Consider the following 18114-nt stretch of genomic DNA (forward strand, 5'->3'; position numbering starts at 1 on the left):
TCATGTTACAAAATTCATGTATGTTTTGTTTGATAAAGTTCATATTTAGTTCAAATCTGAGTTTACATTGGCGTTTTACGTTCAGTAGTTCTAAAACATGCGGTGATATTGCAGAGAGCCACATCAATTTGCAGAAATTCTCATAATAAACATTGATAAAGATACGACTATTATACATGGAACTTTAGATAAACTTCTCCTTAATGCAACCGCTGTTTCAGATTTTTTTTAAAGTACAGCCTTTAGACAACAAAGCAGCTAAAAGATACCCGCCATATTGGGTAGTCAACATTACTCAAAAATAGCATTTTAAATACTCACTTACCTTTGATGATCTTCATCAGAATGCACTCCCAGTTCCACCATAAATGTTTTGATTTGTTCGTTAATGTCCATCTGTTATTTCCAAATATCTTATTTTGTTAGGGCGTTTGGTAAACAAATCCAAAAGCTTGTTCAAGTCGCAACGAACGTCGGACGAAAAGTTTAAAAACTTCCATTACAGCCCGTAGAAACATGCCAACCTAAGTATGGATTCATTCTTTAGGATGTTTTTAACATAAAACTTCATTAATGTTCCAACAGGACAATTCCTTTGTCTGTACAAATGAAGTGGAATGTAGCTACCTTTCACGTGAGAGCGCCAGACCGAGGCTGTGGCACTCTGCCAGACCACTCACTCAAAGAGCCCTTATGAGCCCCTCCTTTAGAGTAGAATCCTCAAAACAAAATACTGTTGACATCTAGTGGAAGCCTTGGGAAGTGAAACATAACTAATATCACCCTGTATCTTCAATGGGGGCTAAGTTGTAAAACTACAAACCTCAGATTTCCCACTTCCTGGTTGGATTTTTCTCAGGATTTCACCTGCCATATGAGTTATGTTATACTCACAGACATAATTCAAACAGTTTTAGAAACTTCAGAGTGTTTTCTATCAAATACTAATAATAATATGGATATATTAGCATCTGGGACAGAGTCGGAGGCAGTTCACTCTGGGCACGCTATTCATCCAAAAGTGAAAATGCTGCTACCTATCCCAAAAAGTTGAATCACATCTAAGTTAACTCACCGAAGTTAAAAACACTAATATTCAGGTTGAAGAACCACTTTGACCCTTTCAGAGTACTACTGTACATTTCTGTTTTAAAACACATTCTGGTTATTACGACATTTACATTGGGTTTACATTCAAACAACCTCCAAACACCACATCTTAGCTTAGGTGCAATACTTCTCATGGTTTCATTTGACAATCATGGTGTTTTTAGACTTTCTATTTTTGAAGTGTAGAAAGGTCCATAGAATGTAGCCTATACCTGAAACAATCATATACTAATTGACACCAGGAATAAAAGTGGATTAAGGTACAATTGTCTGAAAAAAATGACAAATTTTAAGAACAACAATCTCAACATCAAACTTCTATGCACCATTGGGATCACAAAATCAGAGAGACACTCATGCACTGTGCAACTTCACCTAGGTGCCTCCATACAATGCAAAGTGCATTAGCCATCTAAAAATAATTAATTCAACAACAAACGTTTATCCACAATAAGGATTACCTAAGCAGAGAGTCACTCATCTGATCAACAAGCAGCGCAGCAACTAGACTAATGTTTCATTAGCCAACTCAAAAAACACAGAGAGGCTTTGTTCTGTTAATCTAATGGAACATTGCTTTAATGGAAATCTGTTTTTCCCAATAAAATAAGTGGAAGTAGGGAAGGAAAACTGGAAATGTTAAAGAGGCAATACTCCATCAGTAATTGGTAATCAAAGCACTATACACTCCAACAGCTTACTCCAAGAACAATCTAAATATTAACATTTGAACCTCGGGGCAATTTGCTTTCATTTGGGAAAATAGTATCCTGCACAAATCAACAGACTGACTCCCCCTCGAGCTACAAAACTTAAATTACCAAACGTTTATAATCTTTCTCACAAAAGAACCAGGCCCAGAGATGGATGGAGACACAAGTAACCTTTTTCAGATTTGATGTGGTTGTTTTTCTGCAAGATCTTACTTTTTTCCATGATTGGGATATAAATTGATTTAAAGGTATTTTCAGTAGAAGCAGGCTTGCACATACAGTGGGGCAAAAATGTATTAAGTCAGCCACCAATTGTGCAAGTTCTCCCACTTAAAAAGATGAGAGAGGCCTGTAATTTTCATCATAGGTACACTTCAACTATGACAGACAAAATGAGAAAAAAAATCCAGAAAATCACATTGTAGGATTTTTTATGAATTTATTTGCAAATTATGGTGGAAAATAAGTATTTGGGCAGTAACAAAAGTTTATCTTAATACTTTGTTATATACCCTTTGTTGGCAATGATAGAGGTCAAATGTTTTCTGTAAGTCTTCACAAGGTTTTCACACACTGTTGCTGGTATTTTGGCCCATTCCTCCATGCAGATCTCCTCAGGAGCAGTGATGTTTTGGGGCTGTTGCTGGGCAACACAGACTTTCAACTCCCTCCAAAGATCCCTCCAAAGAGCAAAAATCCCAGAACCACACGGGGGACCTAGTGAATGACCTGCAGAGAGCTGGGACCAAAGTAACAAAGCCTACCATCAGTAACATACTATTCCGCCAGGGACTCAAATCCTGCAGTGCCAGACGTGTCCCCCTGCTTAAGCCAGTACATGTCCAGGCCCGTCTGAAGTTTGCTAGAGGTCATTTGGATGATCCAGAAGAAGATTGGGAGAATGTCATATGGTCAGATGAAACCAAAATATAACTTTTTGGTAAAAACTCAACTTGTCGTGTTTGGAGGACAAAGAATGCTGAGTTGCATCCAAAGAACACCATACCTAATGTGAAGCATGGGGGTGGAAACATCATGCTTTGGGGCTGTTTTTCTGCAAAGGGACCAGAACGACTGATCCGTCGTGTAAAGGAAAGAATGAATGGGGCCTTGTATCGTGAGATTTTGAGTGAAAACCTCCTTCTATCAGCAAGGGCATTGAAGATGAAACGTGGCTGGGTCTTTCAGCATGACAATAATCCCAAACACACCGCCCTGGCAACGAAGGAGTGGCTTCGTAAGAAGCATTTCAAGGTCCTGGAGTGGCCTAGCCAGTCTCCAGATCTCAACCCCATAAAACATTTTGGGAGGGAGTTGAACGTCTGTGTTGCCCAGCAACAGCCCCAAAACATCACTGCTCTAGAGGAGATCTGCATGGAGGAATTTGCCAAAATACCAGCAACAGTGTGTGAAAGCCTTGTGAAGACTTACAGAAAATGTTTGACCTCTGTCATTCTATATAACAAAGTATTGAGTTAAACTTTTGTTATTGACCAAATACTTATTTTGCACCTACAATATGATCTTCTGGATTTTTTTTCTCATTTTGTCTGTCATAGTTGAAGTGTACCTGTGATGAAAATTACAGGCCTCTCTCATATTTTTAAGTGGGAGAACATGCACAATTGGTGGATGACTAAATATTTTTTGCCCCACTGTATATATTATTCAGGCTCGGGTCTATTTTCCTGAATTTCCGCCTGACTGACGTGCCCAAAGTAAACTGCCTGTTGCTCATGGCGAGAAGCCAGGATATGCATACAATTGGTAGCATTGGATAGAAAATGTTAAAATAATTTCTGAGACTATAACACAATTGATATGGCAGGCGGAGAAAGTGGAGAAAGACATGTGTATCTGATAATCACACGCTGCTATTTATTGCTAACCAGCAGATGTCACTAATCTGCATTGTGAACAGATAATGAAGCTCTGAGTAATGAACTGTTTTCTGGTACAATTTGGTGAAAGCAATGAAGCCTTCAGAATGCCTCAGTTACCCAACACTGCTGGTGGTTTTAACACTGCTTGACAATGCCTGTCAAAATGGTATATAATGGCAAATTATCAAATGCATAGAACAATGTTAAACGTTACGACACTTCAAAAAAAGGGTTTGCATTCTGCTCTGGACAGGTTTGAAAACATCATAATGGTGTTTAGAAACTTTAAGGAGAGGAAACAAGACCAAATGAGAAGGTTTCTAATTCTGCACTAAACATGACTTTAAACCTTTTTTGTTAGTTCTCCAAGTCCCTGGCAAGGTGTTTCACAATACTTGATTAAGTGGTGTTACAACACACCATGTAATGTTTTAAAACATCTCAGGATGATTTGTTTCAATACTCCAGCAAAGTTAAGGTTTTGTCTCCTTCAACTTGGTGGCAGCTCAGTTGCCACTAGTGTTGGTGTTAGAAAAACACTTAATTTTAAGTGTACCACTAGGTGGCTCCACTTTTAAGATTGTTCCACGCTGAGCGAGGGCAGGATGTGTCTAGTTATGGAGGAAGGGATCACTGTGATGTTCATCATAGTTATATGTATGAACAATGACCTTACATTCTAGGTCACATTGAATTGGACATGGCCTGTGTAGTCCTGGTCGATACCATGCCTCTGGTTACAGAGAGACAGTATTGACGATGTGTCCAGTCATGGGTTTGATGCAGAAGATACAGTATCTCAGCACGTTTTAGCTCAATTTTCATAACAGGCCTAGGTGTACTGAAAGTGAGGGTGCAGTTTAGTTTTAGTTCTATACGCTATGGGGTTTTATCCAGCTTCCACTGCCACTGCTCAGTTTGTATTGATTTTCACTAGTTATCATTCTCTATACAATCGGTCCAACTCGCATTATGTATTTGTGTTTGTGCGAGAGAGAGGGAGAGTGAGAGAGTCCTTCCCTCTCCTATCTGTCTTTCTCTCTCTCTCTCTCTCTCTCTCTCTCTCTCTCTCACACACTCTCATCCCTTTCTCTCCAATTCCATTTTCCTCCTCTGTGTCCATTTTCTCAATACGATAAGTTGTGTTCTCTTCCGAACAGCTTTGCTTTGGCGCTTGCTGGATGCACAATGGTTGGCTGGGTCCCTCCACTCCCCATGCTCAGTTTGTATTGATTTTCACTGGTAATCACTCTCTATACAAATCGGTCTAACTCTCATTATGCATTTGTGTGTTTGTGTTGGTGTGTGCGTGTGCGAGCAAGCGGGAGAGTCCTTCCCTCTGGTGTATGTGTCTGCTGCCTCCTGTCTGTTGTGTTCTCTTCCAAATAGCTTTGCTTTGGTGCTTGCTGGTTGGACAATTTATCCCTCGTCTTTTGGGCTCTCTCACCCCTTTTCCTATTGAATCAAGTTAACTCGCTACACACCTCCTGACTTCTTCACAATTTAGCTTTTTAGGATTTGCCCTGGTCGGCCAGATAAGTGGATAAATCTATAAGCAACTTTGCTGTGGTGTGTGTATATGTCTATACCAACTTCAACAATAGGTTTCACACCACATTACCAACCCGAAGACCATTACGGGTTGTGGTATTTAGGGAGTTCAGCATAACTAAGCCATGTTTAGTTGTATGAATACAGAACTCATATGAATACAGAATTCCAAGGGTGGGTCAGTTATCAGGAAGCATCTCTGACATTCTCTTCTAACTCCGGGATTTTACCCGAGAGGGGAAAGTCCCAGACAGAGAATATTGGAAAACAAACACCAACACCCTGGAAAAGAGGTCAACACTAAATGAAATATGGTGTTCTCTTTGGATGATTTTCAAGAGACAATTGTATGTAGAAAATAGGCTAACTATGTTGTGATGAATGTATCTTTAGAAGTGTTTCCTACTCCCATGCCAAATAACATCCATCCAAAGAGGTATTTGAAAAAGATTTTGTAGAGCTGTTAGTTATTATGATGAACTTACTCTCGATTCCTTCACTCCCCTCCCCCTTTCCTCTACTCTAATGTTTTTTCTCTCCTCTAACATAAAACCTCTTCTCCAAACCAACAATTCCATGCTATTCTTTTTCTCCCATGGTTCTTTTCTGCTTTCCTTTTGGCACCACTAACCCTGCTCTCTACAGACTGGCGGTACGAGGGTAAGAGGGCAACCTTTTACTTTTCCTCATTCTCTCTATCTATCTTATTTTGTCTCTGTGTGCTCGGAGTCATTTCCATCTGTGCAACTCCCTGCATTGAACACTGTGCTCATGTTGTCACCCCACATGGTTGTCATGTATTGTCGTCATGTATTGTTGTGAGTTGGTCATCACTGCGCTTTTGTATCAGTGTCCTTAAACCCGTCAACGTGCTTCAACATTAATAGAAAGGATGAAACCATTCATAACCAGTTATGACAGTTGCTATCAGTTTATGACATTGAGGCTCTTTGTGGTATTGGTGTGTTTGTTTTATTGCCTTCTCTCTCCACCGTACAGAATGTAAACTGTCCCGGTCTGGCCCCCCTGCTACCATAGTGACCATTGATGAAGAGAGCCCCAATGGTATGTACTGCCTTTGTTTTCTCTGTACCTGCTAGGCTGTTCAATATATGCCATTCATAACATACACTACTGTTCAAAAGTAGTGTATGGTGGTCACTTAGAAATGTCTTAGTTTTTGAAAGAAAAGCAAATGTTTTTGTCCATTAAAATAACATCAAATTGATCAGAAGTACAGTATAGACATTGTTAATGTTTTAAATGACTATTTTAGCTGGAAACAGATAATTTTTTATGGAATATCTACATTGGCGTACAGAGGCCCATTATCAGCAACCATCACCCCTGTGATGCAATGGCACGATGTGTTCGCTAATCCAAGTTTATCATTTTAATAGGCTAATTGAAAACCCTTTTGCAATTATGTTAGCACAGCTGAAAACTGTTGTCCTGATTAAAGAAGCAATACAACTGTCCTTCTTTAGACTAGTTGAGTATCTGGATCATCAGAATTTGTGGGTTCGATTACACGCTCAAAATGGCCAGAAACAAATAACTTTCTTCTGAAACCTGTCAGTCTATTCTTGTTCTGAGAAATGAAGGCTGCGTTGCGACACCGTGTATAGCTTTGTGAAATGTTAGGCTTGACATAAGAAAATCAAGACCAGGCCTACCAATACAAATGTGTCCATTAGCTAAAGAAAAGCTATACAAGCCCTGGTACCACAGAAAGCCAATCATCGATTCGATAGGCATGCAGACGCATAGACATGGCTGCCGCTGTGCAAATTAGAAGTAGCCCAAAAACCTGCAACCCGCGACCAATACATTTTCACCCTCTGCATTGTTTTCGAAGTAGCCCAATGCAGGAAAACCGCGGACATGGCAACCCTGACTCCTTTCGCATTCCATCTTTCCCCATTCCTCTGGAGAGTATATCTAATTACCCAGAAACATGACAGTGAAGTAAGACACTCTCAATTGTTTTATTTCATTCACCCATTTGAATTAAGAAAATCTAAGTTTGTTATTTTGTCTCTGGTGCACACCTGTTTGGCTCTTTCTTTTGGTTGCATAACACATTTTTTACTGTGTCCTGTAATTATAGAATGGTTACTATGCTAAAAGAAGGGCTCTGACTATTCTTGTTTCAGTGCTGTGATGTTAGTTGTAATTCTGTGATGTGCCTTCACTTTTTCTGGCTGAGAGGCTGGTTTGGTATTCTGTAGCCGTCTCTCTGTGATTCAAATGCCTGGCAGCAGAGTAAAGAGAGAAAGACGGAGTAAGTGTGTGTGTGTGTGTGTGTGTGTGTGTGTGTGTGTGTGTGTGTGTGTGTGTGTGTGTGTGTGTGTGTGTGTGTGTGTGTGTGTGTGTGTGTGTGTAAGCAATGTGCACATATCTGTGTGTGCCCTGTTAAAATAATTGCAAGGCCAGCAATATGTAATTAGAGAGTGTGGCTGAAAGGACGGGATTGGTCCCAACACCTGCTTCTTCTCTGGATTAGAGAGAGAGGACCAGGTGAGGGAGAGGGAAAGAGAGAGATTGAGAGGGGTATGGGGGAGATGAGAATGGTGCATAGAAAGCTGTAGAGCAAAGAGAGACGGTAGAATGTGTGGACAGTGTGCATACTGTAAACTCTTGGAAAAAATGGTTCCAAAAGGGTTCTTCGGCTGTCCCCATAGGTTAACCCTTTTTGGTTCCAGGTAAATCTGTGTTTAGTTCCATGTAGAACTTCTGTGGAACCAAATGGGTTCTACCTGAAACCAACAAGGATTCTTCAAAGGGTTCTCTTATGGGGATATCTGAAGAACCCTTTTTGGTTCTAGATGGCACCTTCTTTTCTAATAGCGTAGGTGCTTGCATTCTTGCCTCCGTGCATGTGATGTGCTAGTAAATGAAAATGTGCATATAATTTACCCAGGCTTTCCATTTTACTGTCGTTTTTTATATAATGTATCACAATGGCCTTGTGTTTGAATCTACATGCTAATTCAGTGGAACATCAAATCTTTAGTGGAAGGGTAGAACACCAGTTGATATTTCTCTCTGTGTCCACCCATTTAGTCTAGTGGGGTTGCTAGTGTAGTGTTTTGATATTGTGAAGCATATTCCTCCATTTGATGGGTAAATAAAGGCCACAATTACAGTATTATGCTGAGATAAATGGTCAGATTAATTAGCCGTGTTCTTGTGCTAAATTATTTACCCTCATTAGAGGCTATAGAGATGAGTTCGTTTGAAGTATAGCAAGAATTCTGCATCTTCATTTACATGCACTTCAATTCTTTGTTTGGATTTTTGCTTTTTTTCATGTGAAAACCTCTCTCTGTTATGAAAATCAAATGAGAACATCAACTCCCAAAACGGATCACTAAATCAAATGAAATATACTCATCCTATTCATATTTCCAATATTATATAAAACCCTAATAGAGAACTCATCTGAACAGCATACAGTACATTCCCAACTGCTATGCAATTTTATAAGAAGTAGAAAGAAATGCCTCTAACTTCCTTTACTTTTTCTCAAGTCTATTCTGACATGACTTTACAGCCCCCACTACATCATTCAATTGCCTCTCCCAGAGTGTGAGAGCATTGCCATGTTAGATTAAGGTTTCAGAATTTTTTTTGGAATCACATCTCTCTTATGAAATCCTGGGGTAAATTTTCACAAAAACAGCATCCACTCCTTTAAGTTGCTTAAAAAAGGCGGTCTCTATCTACAGTACAATTGACTTTACTCTAATAGTTTTGTAGCCACATAAGTAATACAGATTAAAAGGTTCAAATGTAATTGTTTTTATTTCTCTGTTTTGTTGGCTTTGTGTTCATTTCATAATACTTTACATTTCTAATTATAATGGGATATTGGTGTATTTTACTGATTTAATATGAAACACGTTGGGAAGTAAGTGATCCTGATTGTCTTAATCCTCTCATTAGACTGAGTCGTAATTAAAGGGATAGGTCATCCTCATTTCAAAATTGGAGCTCATTCATTTTTCTAAATTGTCAACTAAATCAGCACGTAGCTAGTTCCTTTTACTGATTTACCGCAGCCTTGCTTTCAATCGTCCTATTTAGGAAATGCAACTGAAAAGAAGATTTTAAAACGTGCTTTTATATGGGTGTCTTGTGTGTGTGCTTGCACGTGGAAAGCTTTTGTACACTCACTCTGCCAAAACAGTACACAGTTAGTCACTCATCCTTCTCGATAACTTTCGATAACTTGACACAGTCGTAAACAGATATTGTGTCTGGAAGTAGCATAGGCTAGCTAGCAAGCTAGCCAACTTATTTCGCCAATTAGCTACAGACTGCCAGGGTGCGACCATGGCAAAATTGCTTTGACTTTGGATAGCATATCTGGTAGGGGCAATCAATATATTACACAATGTAAATAGGGCAATGTTGCACACCTTTTAGTTTTCTCATGAAATGATTTCAATATTTGTAAATGAATTTCTACAAATTATAGCTGGTTTGAGGTTATGTCATTGAAATGTGGAGCTAATTAAGTTAAAAAATAGTGTTCCATTGACAGTGCCTTCAGAAACTAGTCACAACTCTTAACTTTTTCCACATTTTGTTGTGTTACAGCCTGAATTGATTACATGTCGATTGTGTGTCACTGATGTAAACACAATACAACCCAAAATGTAAAGTGGAATTATGTTTTTTATTTAAAAAAAAATAAAAAATGAAATACATTGAGTCAAAAGGTATTCAACACCTTTCTTATGGCAAGACTAAATAACTTCAGGAGTAAAAATGTGGTTAATAAGTCAGATAATAAGTTGCATGGACTAACTCTGTGTACAATAATGGTGTTTAACATGATTTTTGAATGACTACCCCATCTCTGTACCCCACATATACAATTATATGTAAGGTCCCTCAGTAGAGCAGTGAATTTCAAACATACATTCATTGACAACGACTAGGGAGGTTTTCCAATGTGTCGCAAAGATAGATAAAACTTTTTTAAACATTGAACATCCCTTTGATGAAGTTATTAGTCACACGTTGGATGTTGTATCAATACACCAATTCACTACAAAGATACAAGAGTCCTTCCTAACTCAGTTGACGGAGAGGAAGGAAATCGCTCAAAGATTTCACCATGAGGCCAATGGTGATTTTAAAACAGTTATAGACTTAAACTGAGGTAACTGAGGATGGATCACCAACATTCCAGTTACTCCACAATACTAACCTAAATGGCAGAGTTAATAGAAGGAAGCCTGCAGAGAAAAAAAACATTTAAAAACATGCATCCTCTATGCAATAAAGCACTAAAGTAATACTGCAAAAAATGTGGCAATGAAATGAACTTTGTGGCCTGAATGCAAAGCATTATGTTTGGGGCAACAAAAAAAAAAATAATAATAATAATAACTGAGCACCACTCTTCATATTTTCAAGGATAGTTGTCATCGGCAAGGACAAGGGGGTTTTTCAGGGTAAAAAGAAAAGGAATAATGCTAAGCAGAGGCAAAGACCTACAGGAAAACCTTGTTCAGTCCGCTTTTCAACAGAAAATGAGAGAAATCCATCTTTCAGTATGACAATAACCTGAAATGTAAGGTCAATTATACACTAGACTTACTTCCCAACACAGCATTGAATGTTTCTGAGTAGCCTAGTTAAAGTTTAGACTTTAATCGGCTTGAAAATAAATGGCATGACTAAAAATCTAAAATAAACTTGATAGAGCTTGAATAATTGTAAAAGAGAAAACTGTCAAATATTGTACAATCCAGGACTCACAGCTGTAATCACTGCCAAAGATGATTCTAACATGCCAGGGCGCGCGCCCCTTTGGTTTTAGAAGTGGAGGGATCATAACCTGGCGGCAATCTGGGGGTCCTCCCCGATAATTTTCTGAATCTAAATCTAATTTCCTGCATTTTACACCATCCCGTATGCCATCTCTATTTTAGAACAAAAAGTATGCACACAGTCATCAAGCTTCAATTATAATTCTATAATAAATATTGTGTTGCACCTTTTAACCAATAGCCTAACAAATGAAGTCTTGAAAAAATACAAATACTTTTGATTGTCTTTATTAAGATATGCTCTATATCACATTTCAGCCAGACTGACTAGCCAGGTCAGGTCGAGCCACCTGCACACCCAACACCACCAGTCTAGTCAACATCCCAACACAATTTCCTTCCCACCTCACACCTTACATTTTTTTTAATTCACAAGGGAAGGGTTAAAAAAAAAATATATATATATATATATATATATAGTTGAAGTCGGAAGTTTACATACACTTAGGTTAGAGTCAATAAAACTCATTATTCAACCACTCCACAAATGTCTTGTTAACAAGCTATAGTTTTGGCAAGTCGATTAGGACATCTGCTTTGTGCAAGACACAAGTAATTGTTCCAACAATTGTTTACAGACAGGTTATTTCATTTATACACCACTGTATCACAATTCCAGTTGGTCAGAAGTTTACATACACTAAGTTGACTGCCTTTAAACAGCTTGGAAAATTCTAGAAAATGATGTTATGGCTTTAGAAGCTTCTGATAGGCTAATTGACATCATTTGAGTCAATTGGATGTGTACCTGTGGATGTATTTCAAGGCCTACCTTCAAACTCAGTGCCTCTTTACTTGACATCATGGGAAAATCAAAAGAAATCAGCCAAGACCTTAGAAAAACACATAGGGCACATAGGAACAAAGATCGTACGTTTTGAAGAAATATCCTCTTGTCTGATGAAACCTAAAATAGAACTGTTTGGCTATAATGACCATCGTTATGTTTGGAGTTAAAAGGGGGAGGCTGGCAAGCTGAAGAACACCATCCCAACTGTGAAGCACGGGGGTGGCAGCCTAATGTTGTGGGGTTGCTTTGCTGTAGGAGGGACTGGTTTACTTCACAAAATATATGGTTTGAGGAAGGAAAATTACGTGGATATATTGAATCAACATCACAAGACCTCAGTCAGGAAGTTATAGCTTGGTCGCAAATGGGTCTTCCAAATGGACAATGACCCCAAGCGTACTTCCAAAGTTGTGGCAAAATGGCTTAAGGACAACAAAGTCAAGGTATTGGAGTGGCCATAACAAAGCCCTGAGCGCAACCCTAAAGAAAATTTGTGAACAGAACTGAAAAAGCGTGTGCGAGCAAAGAGGCCAACAAACCTGACTGTCAGGAGGAATGGGCCAAAATTCACCCAATTTATTATGAGAAGCTTGTGGAAGGCTACTCGAAACATTAAACAATTTAAAGGCAATGCTACCAAATACTAATTCAGCGTATGTAAACTTCTGACCCAGTGGGAATCTGATAAAGGAAATAACAGCTGAAATAAATCACTCTTTACTATTATTCTGACATTTCACATTCTTAAAATAAAGTGGTGATCCTAACTGACCTAAAACAGGGAATTTTTACTAGGATTAAATGTCAGGAATTGTGAAATGTAATGTTTAAATGTATTTGGCTAAGGTGTATGTAAACTTTGACTTCAACTGTATATATACACAACTGTGTATATATATATATATATATATATATATATATATATATATATATATATATATATATATATATATATATATATATATATATATATATATATACACATATATATATATATATATATATACATATATATATATACATATATATATATATATATATATATATATATATACATATATACATATATATATATATATATACATATATACATATATACATATATATATATATATATATATACATATATATACACATATACATATATATATATATATATATACATATATATACATATATACATATATATATATATATATATACATATATATACATATATATATATATATACATATATATATATATATATATATATATATATATATATATATATATATATATCTATATATATATATATATATATATATATATATATACACAGTTGTGTATATATACAGTTGAAGTCAAAGTTTACATACACCTTAGCCAAATACATTTAAACATTACATTTCACAAAAGATTTGAAGATTTGCTGTTTCTGTGTACTAATGTATATTTGAGGTGTATGTTTTTATTTATATATATATATATATATAAATAAAAACATACACCTCAAATATACATTAGTACACAGAAACAGCAAATCTTCCATATAGTTAATCTCATAGGACTAATAGTACTGCAGAGCTTGTTTTACTTACACACAATATAGCTGGGACCCGAACCCAAATCACCCCACTTTAGGATCTTAGTGAAACATTCATTATTGGAAAATGAACAAGACTTTACTAGAAAATTAAGTATTTAAGAAGGAAGTAGCAGGAATTATTGATAAATATTGGAATTGTGCCTGTGTTATGCATAAGTTTGGAAGTTACTGGGTGCTAATTCAATTTGATACAAGGCTTTTGGTTATTTCAATGGTGAAAGAAATTGCTCGTGCCAAGAGAGAGAAAGAATATGACATCATAAAGGGAATAATGGATTATACTACAAAAACTGAACTAACTAATCAGGAACTACTGGAGCTATCACCATTGCAAATGCAGTTAGACTGTATCTACGAGGAAAAGGTGTTTGTGTTTGTAAGATCAAGACGAAAATGGATGGAAGAGGGAGAGAAAAATACAAAATATTTCTTTAATTTAGAAAAAAGGGCATGCGAAAAGACATCCATTTGTAAATAATGATTAATAATATTGCCAATGAAAATCCAAAAGAAAACTCTCAGTATGTTGCCCAGTTTTATCAGAATCTGTATACATCAGCCCAGTTAACTTCCAATGTAGCAAACATTGCTAAGATAGATAATGACTTCAGGTATTTTTGTGATGATGAGTTATCTGAAATTGAGATAAGCCTATATTAATATTAAAAGCCTTAAGGACAATAGGTTCCCTGGAAATTATGGTTTAATAAGCGAGTTTTATAAAGCATTCAATGATAAATTGATTCCTTTCATTCTTGCTATGTTCCAATAATCAATAGAAAAGGGGGAGTTACCGGCCTCCTTAAAGCAAGGTGTAATTACTTTGATTCCCAAACCTAATAAGGATAGTCTTTATATGGACAACTGGAGAACCATTAGCCTGTTGCATAAGATTGGGAAACTATTTGCCCTTGTATTTGCTAAGAGGTTGTAACAAGGCTTGCATCATATAATTGATAAAGAACGATCTGGTTTTATGCATGGTCAACACATTGGTAATAACATAAAGTTGATCTTAGATATGATTGACTATAATGACTTCATCCTTGATGATAGTTTTCTTATGTTTGTTGATTTTTATAATGCTTTTGACACTGTAGAACATGTGTTTATGTTCAAAGCAATACGTTTTTGGGGGTTTGGTGACTTTTTTTTGAAAGCAGTCCAAACTTTATATAGTGTTTGTACTAGCTCTGTAAAATTAACTCACAGGACATCCCAAAGATTTGATTTTGGCCGTGACATTAGGCAGGGCTGCCCAATTAGTCCATTTTTATTGGTTACTCAAATTATGCCTCTTCATATCAAAAAAGGGAATTTAAGGTGTTTCAGCACTTGGCAATGCATTTAAACTATGTCAACTGGCTGATGATACCACCATATTTTTGAGAGACGGTAATGAGGTTTCTAAAACAGTTTCCTGTATGAAGACTTTTCCTTAGTTTCGGGATTGAAAATTAATATCAATAAATCAGTCTTATTTCCACTCAAGGATTGTGTTTTACAGGAGGTATATGGTATCCCAATTAAAGATAAGGTTACTCTTCTTGGAATTGTTATATGCAAGGATGAAAAACAAAGGAGTGAATTAAACTTTAACCCCATTATTGACAAAACAAAGAAGAAATGTAGTTATTCATTATATGGTCCAGTTTTATTGTCCAAAGCTGAAGGGTTATCCAGATCGGTTTATGTCTCGTTATCACTTGGATTATCCCCTAAAATTGTAAAGGACTTAGATACAATTCTTTATCATTTTATTTGGAGGAACAAGCCTCACTATCTATGGAAAGATATTCTCACTAATACCCAAGAACATGGAGGTCTTGAGGTTTCAGATTTCAATATTTTAAATAATACTATTATTACTATATTACTAATACTATATTTACAGTTTTTCTCAATTGCTAAAACACCATTTCTGAAACCTTACTCCGTTTCCTGAAAACAGTAAACACAAAACCTAATCTTCAAGCACTATTTACATAACTTCTGACTCCTCTCGCAAAAGGGAACATCTGCCTGAAAACAGTTTTACCTGTGTTCAAAATCAAACACTGCTCTCAAATCATAAACATAGTGATCAAAATTATATACACTCTCAAGACTCTCAAGCAGTCAGTAAACAATACACCAAAGAATAGAAAACACATTGTTCAAAACATACAGTTCTCAGGGAGAAGTACATTTTTAATCTAAAAAAATATTAATATTATTCCGTCATTGTCTTTTGATGAACGAAAACATGTTCTATCATAGTAGCTCAAAATTGATCAGAAATTACTACTCTGCTTTGCTCTTTTTAATTTTGATTTTTGTTCTTCCTCCTCCTTCTACCCCTATTTTTACAGTACTGTACCCTGCATCTCACAAACTTGTCCTTTGTCTCTGTGATACTGTAATTCTTGTTCTTTGTTGATGTGAACCTGCAACCAGTCAAAATCTATTGAGCAGTCAGTGCTGTTAATAAATGGAAAGCACAATGTTCATGGCCATACAATTTGTCCATTGTACAGTATACAGCCTACAATGCACTGTACTACAGTATACAATACTAAAAGGGACAAAAATCAAAGGAGTAAACATGTGATCAATGTGCTTCTTCTTGTCTTTGGGCTGGGTCAGGCCAGAGTATTTCGTCGACATCACAAGCAATATTGTCCCTCCTGAGGCAATGGGGAAAGAAGCCTTGTGTGTGCTGTATCCAGCCCTGACATGATTCCTCACCTATATCACCACAGGCTAAATCCATGGCGTGCAGCAGATTTACTCTGGTGTAGGGTTGTCTATCATACACTTTCCATCTCCAAGAGGAGAAAAACTCCTCAATCAGATTCAGGAAAGGCGAGTATGGAGGGAGGTACAAGTTCATAAACTGCCCATTGATGTTAAACCATTCCTTTACCTGAGCAGCTCGGTGGAAACTGACATTGTCCCACACTATCACATAGGTGGGAATGGGATTCTCATTTAACTCTTGACCCTGCGGCTCTTGAACGTGCTGCTCAAATAAAATATATCTTCGATTGGCAATAATCTTAGAAGGTGCTGGGTGTTATATGGCCCGAGTGTAACAAGGGGTTGTAGAACTCCATGATTGTGACATTTCCACCTCGTTGACCAGGGACTTCAACAATGGCCCGATGTCCAATCATGTTTCGGCCTCTCCTTCTCCTCTTTTTTAGATTGAAGCCTGCTTCATCGGCAAAGATGAAGTCATGGGGTATGTCCAAGGATTCCAAGTCAAATATTGTCTGTGTAGAATTAAAATATACTGTATGTAGGATTTTGTAAGTCGTACAGAGACAGTGCTATACTGTAGAGTACAATTAGGCTTCTGATTCACATACATTGTATGTACTGAAGAGTAATGTCATTCACATAGTATGTGTTAGTACTGTAGACAATCTGGATTACAGTAAATGTTTCTGAATGTACACTTACTTGCACATACAGAGCTCGCAGTTCTTTCACCCTTGGTGAGTTGCGCTCAAAAGGTACTCTGTCTACTTGTTTCATTCGCATCCTGTTACGATGGAGGACACGGTCAATTGTGGAAATGCTCACACTGTCGATTCCCTGGAAGTGTGTGTTGTCTTGTATCACTCATTCCTGGATTTCTCTGAGTCGTATTGCATTATCTTGAAGGACCATGCCAACTAACAGCCTCTTGCTCCCGAGTGAATATAGCTGTCCTTCCACCTGCATGTGGCTGCCTTGCAATTCTACAAGAAGTAGTTGTGCAGTTACAAAACATAATCATGCAGTACAATACATACCGTGATTAACTTTACAAATGTCTATTGAAACACCTGCATATAGTGTAGTACAGTAAATGTGCAATTACAAAAATACAGTAGTATACTGTACCTGTTCTCTTCTCTGAATGTCCTGACTATGGTGGACACAGAAAATCAGCTCAAATTGGGTTGCACTCTAAGTCCTCCTTCCCTCATTGTCAGTCCATGGACAAGATGGTCTATAACTGTTGCTCAAATTTTATCAGATATTTCCACTCTTTGTCTTCCTCTACCTCTTTCTTGCCCTACTCCTCCTCGTCGCCCACCTCACATACGCACGTGTCCTCTCACATTGTTTCTTCTATCCATTCTCAGACTTTCTCCTTCCCACCTTCAACAACCTGTTTGCTCTCTGAACTGGCTTATATTGGTTGTGTCGCATCATTTGAAACAGGTTAAATCAATTATGAGTGGTTGTGTTCAATCAATGACATGTGTTCTCTATTTGTATTTGATTGTTGCCACTTGTGTTTACCAGTATGGATGACATGTGCATCAGAGTGCAGCATGTGTTTTGAGAATGTGTTTAGAGTTTTGATGAAAAATCTAAGTGAGATCTGAAAATTGTGTTTTACCATGTGAAATGGTTTAAGGTATTTACAACAGACTGCATAATTAGCTAAATGAGTCCAGGCAACTGAGAACTTTGTTCAGCTAATGGGTTTTAGTGTTTTAGCAATTGAGAAAAACAATAAAATAAATTGGATTCTGAAGTATATTAAAAACCAGAACATTATTTAGAATGTCTTCCGTAAGTATTTATTTGACTCTTTTGGTGGTTTAGAATTTTTGCTTTGATGTAATTTTGATGTTGATAAAATCCCAGTAATTTT

The 18114-nt window shown here is 37.1% G+C and overlaps 1 protein-coding gene across 1 annotated transcript in view; it reads left to right on the plus strand.

Annotated features, from left to right (window-relative positions):
- Window positions 1-18114, plus strand: part of LOC149972513 (protocadherin-15-like) — a 107098-nt gene that overhangs the window by 32000 nt on the left and 56984 nt on the right. The window contains exon 3 of the mRNA XM_090218048.1: window positions 6257-6322. Coding sequence (XP_090074174.1) covers window positions 6257-6322 — 66 coding nt within the window. The remainder of the gene's footprint in view (window positions 1-6256; window positions 6323-18114) is intronic.

This window comes from Oncorhynchus mykiss, chromosome 23 (genome assembly GCF_057628025.1).
Source record: "Oncorhynchus mykiss isolate SJ-2025 chromosome 23, ASM5762802v1, whole genome shotgun sequence".
Lineage (NCBI taxonomy): Eukaryota > Metazoa > Chordata > Actinopteri > Salmoniformes > Salmonidae > Oncorhynchus > Oncorhynchus mykiss.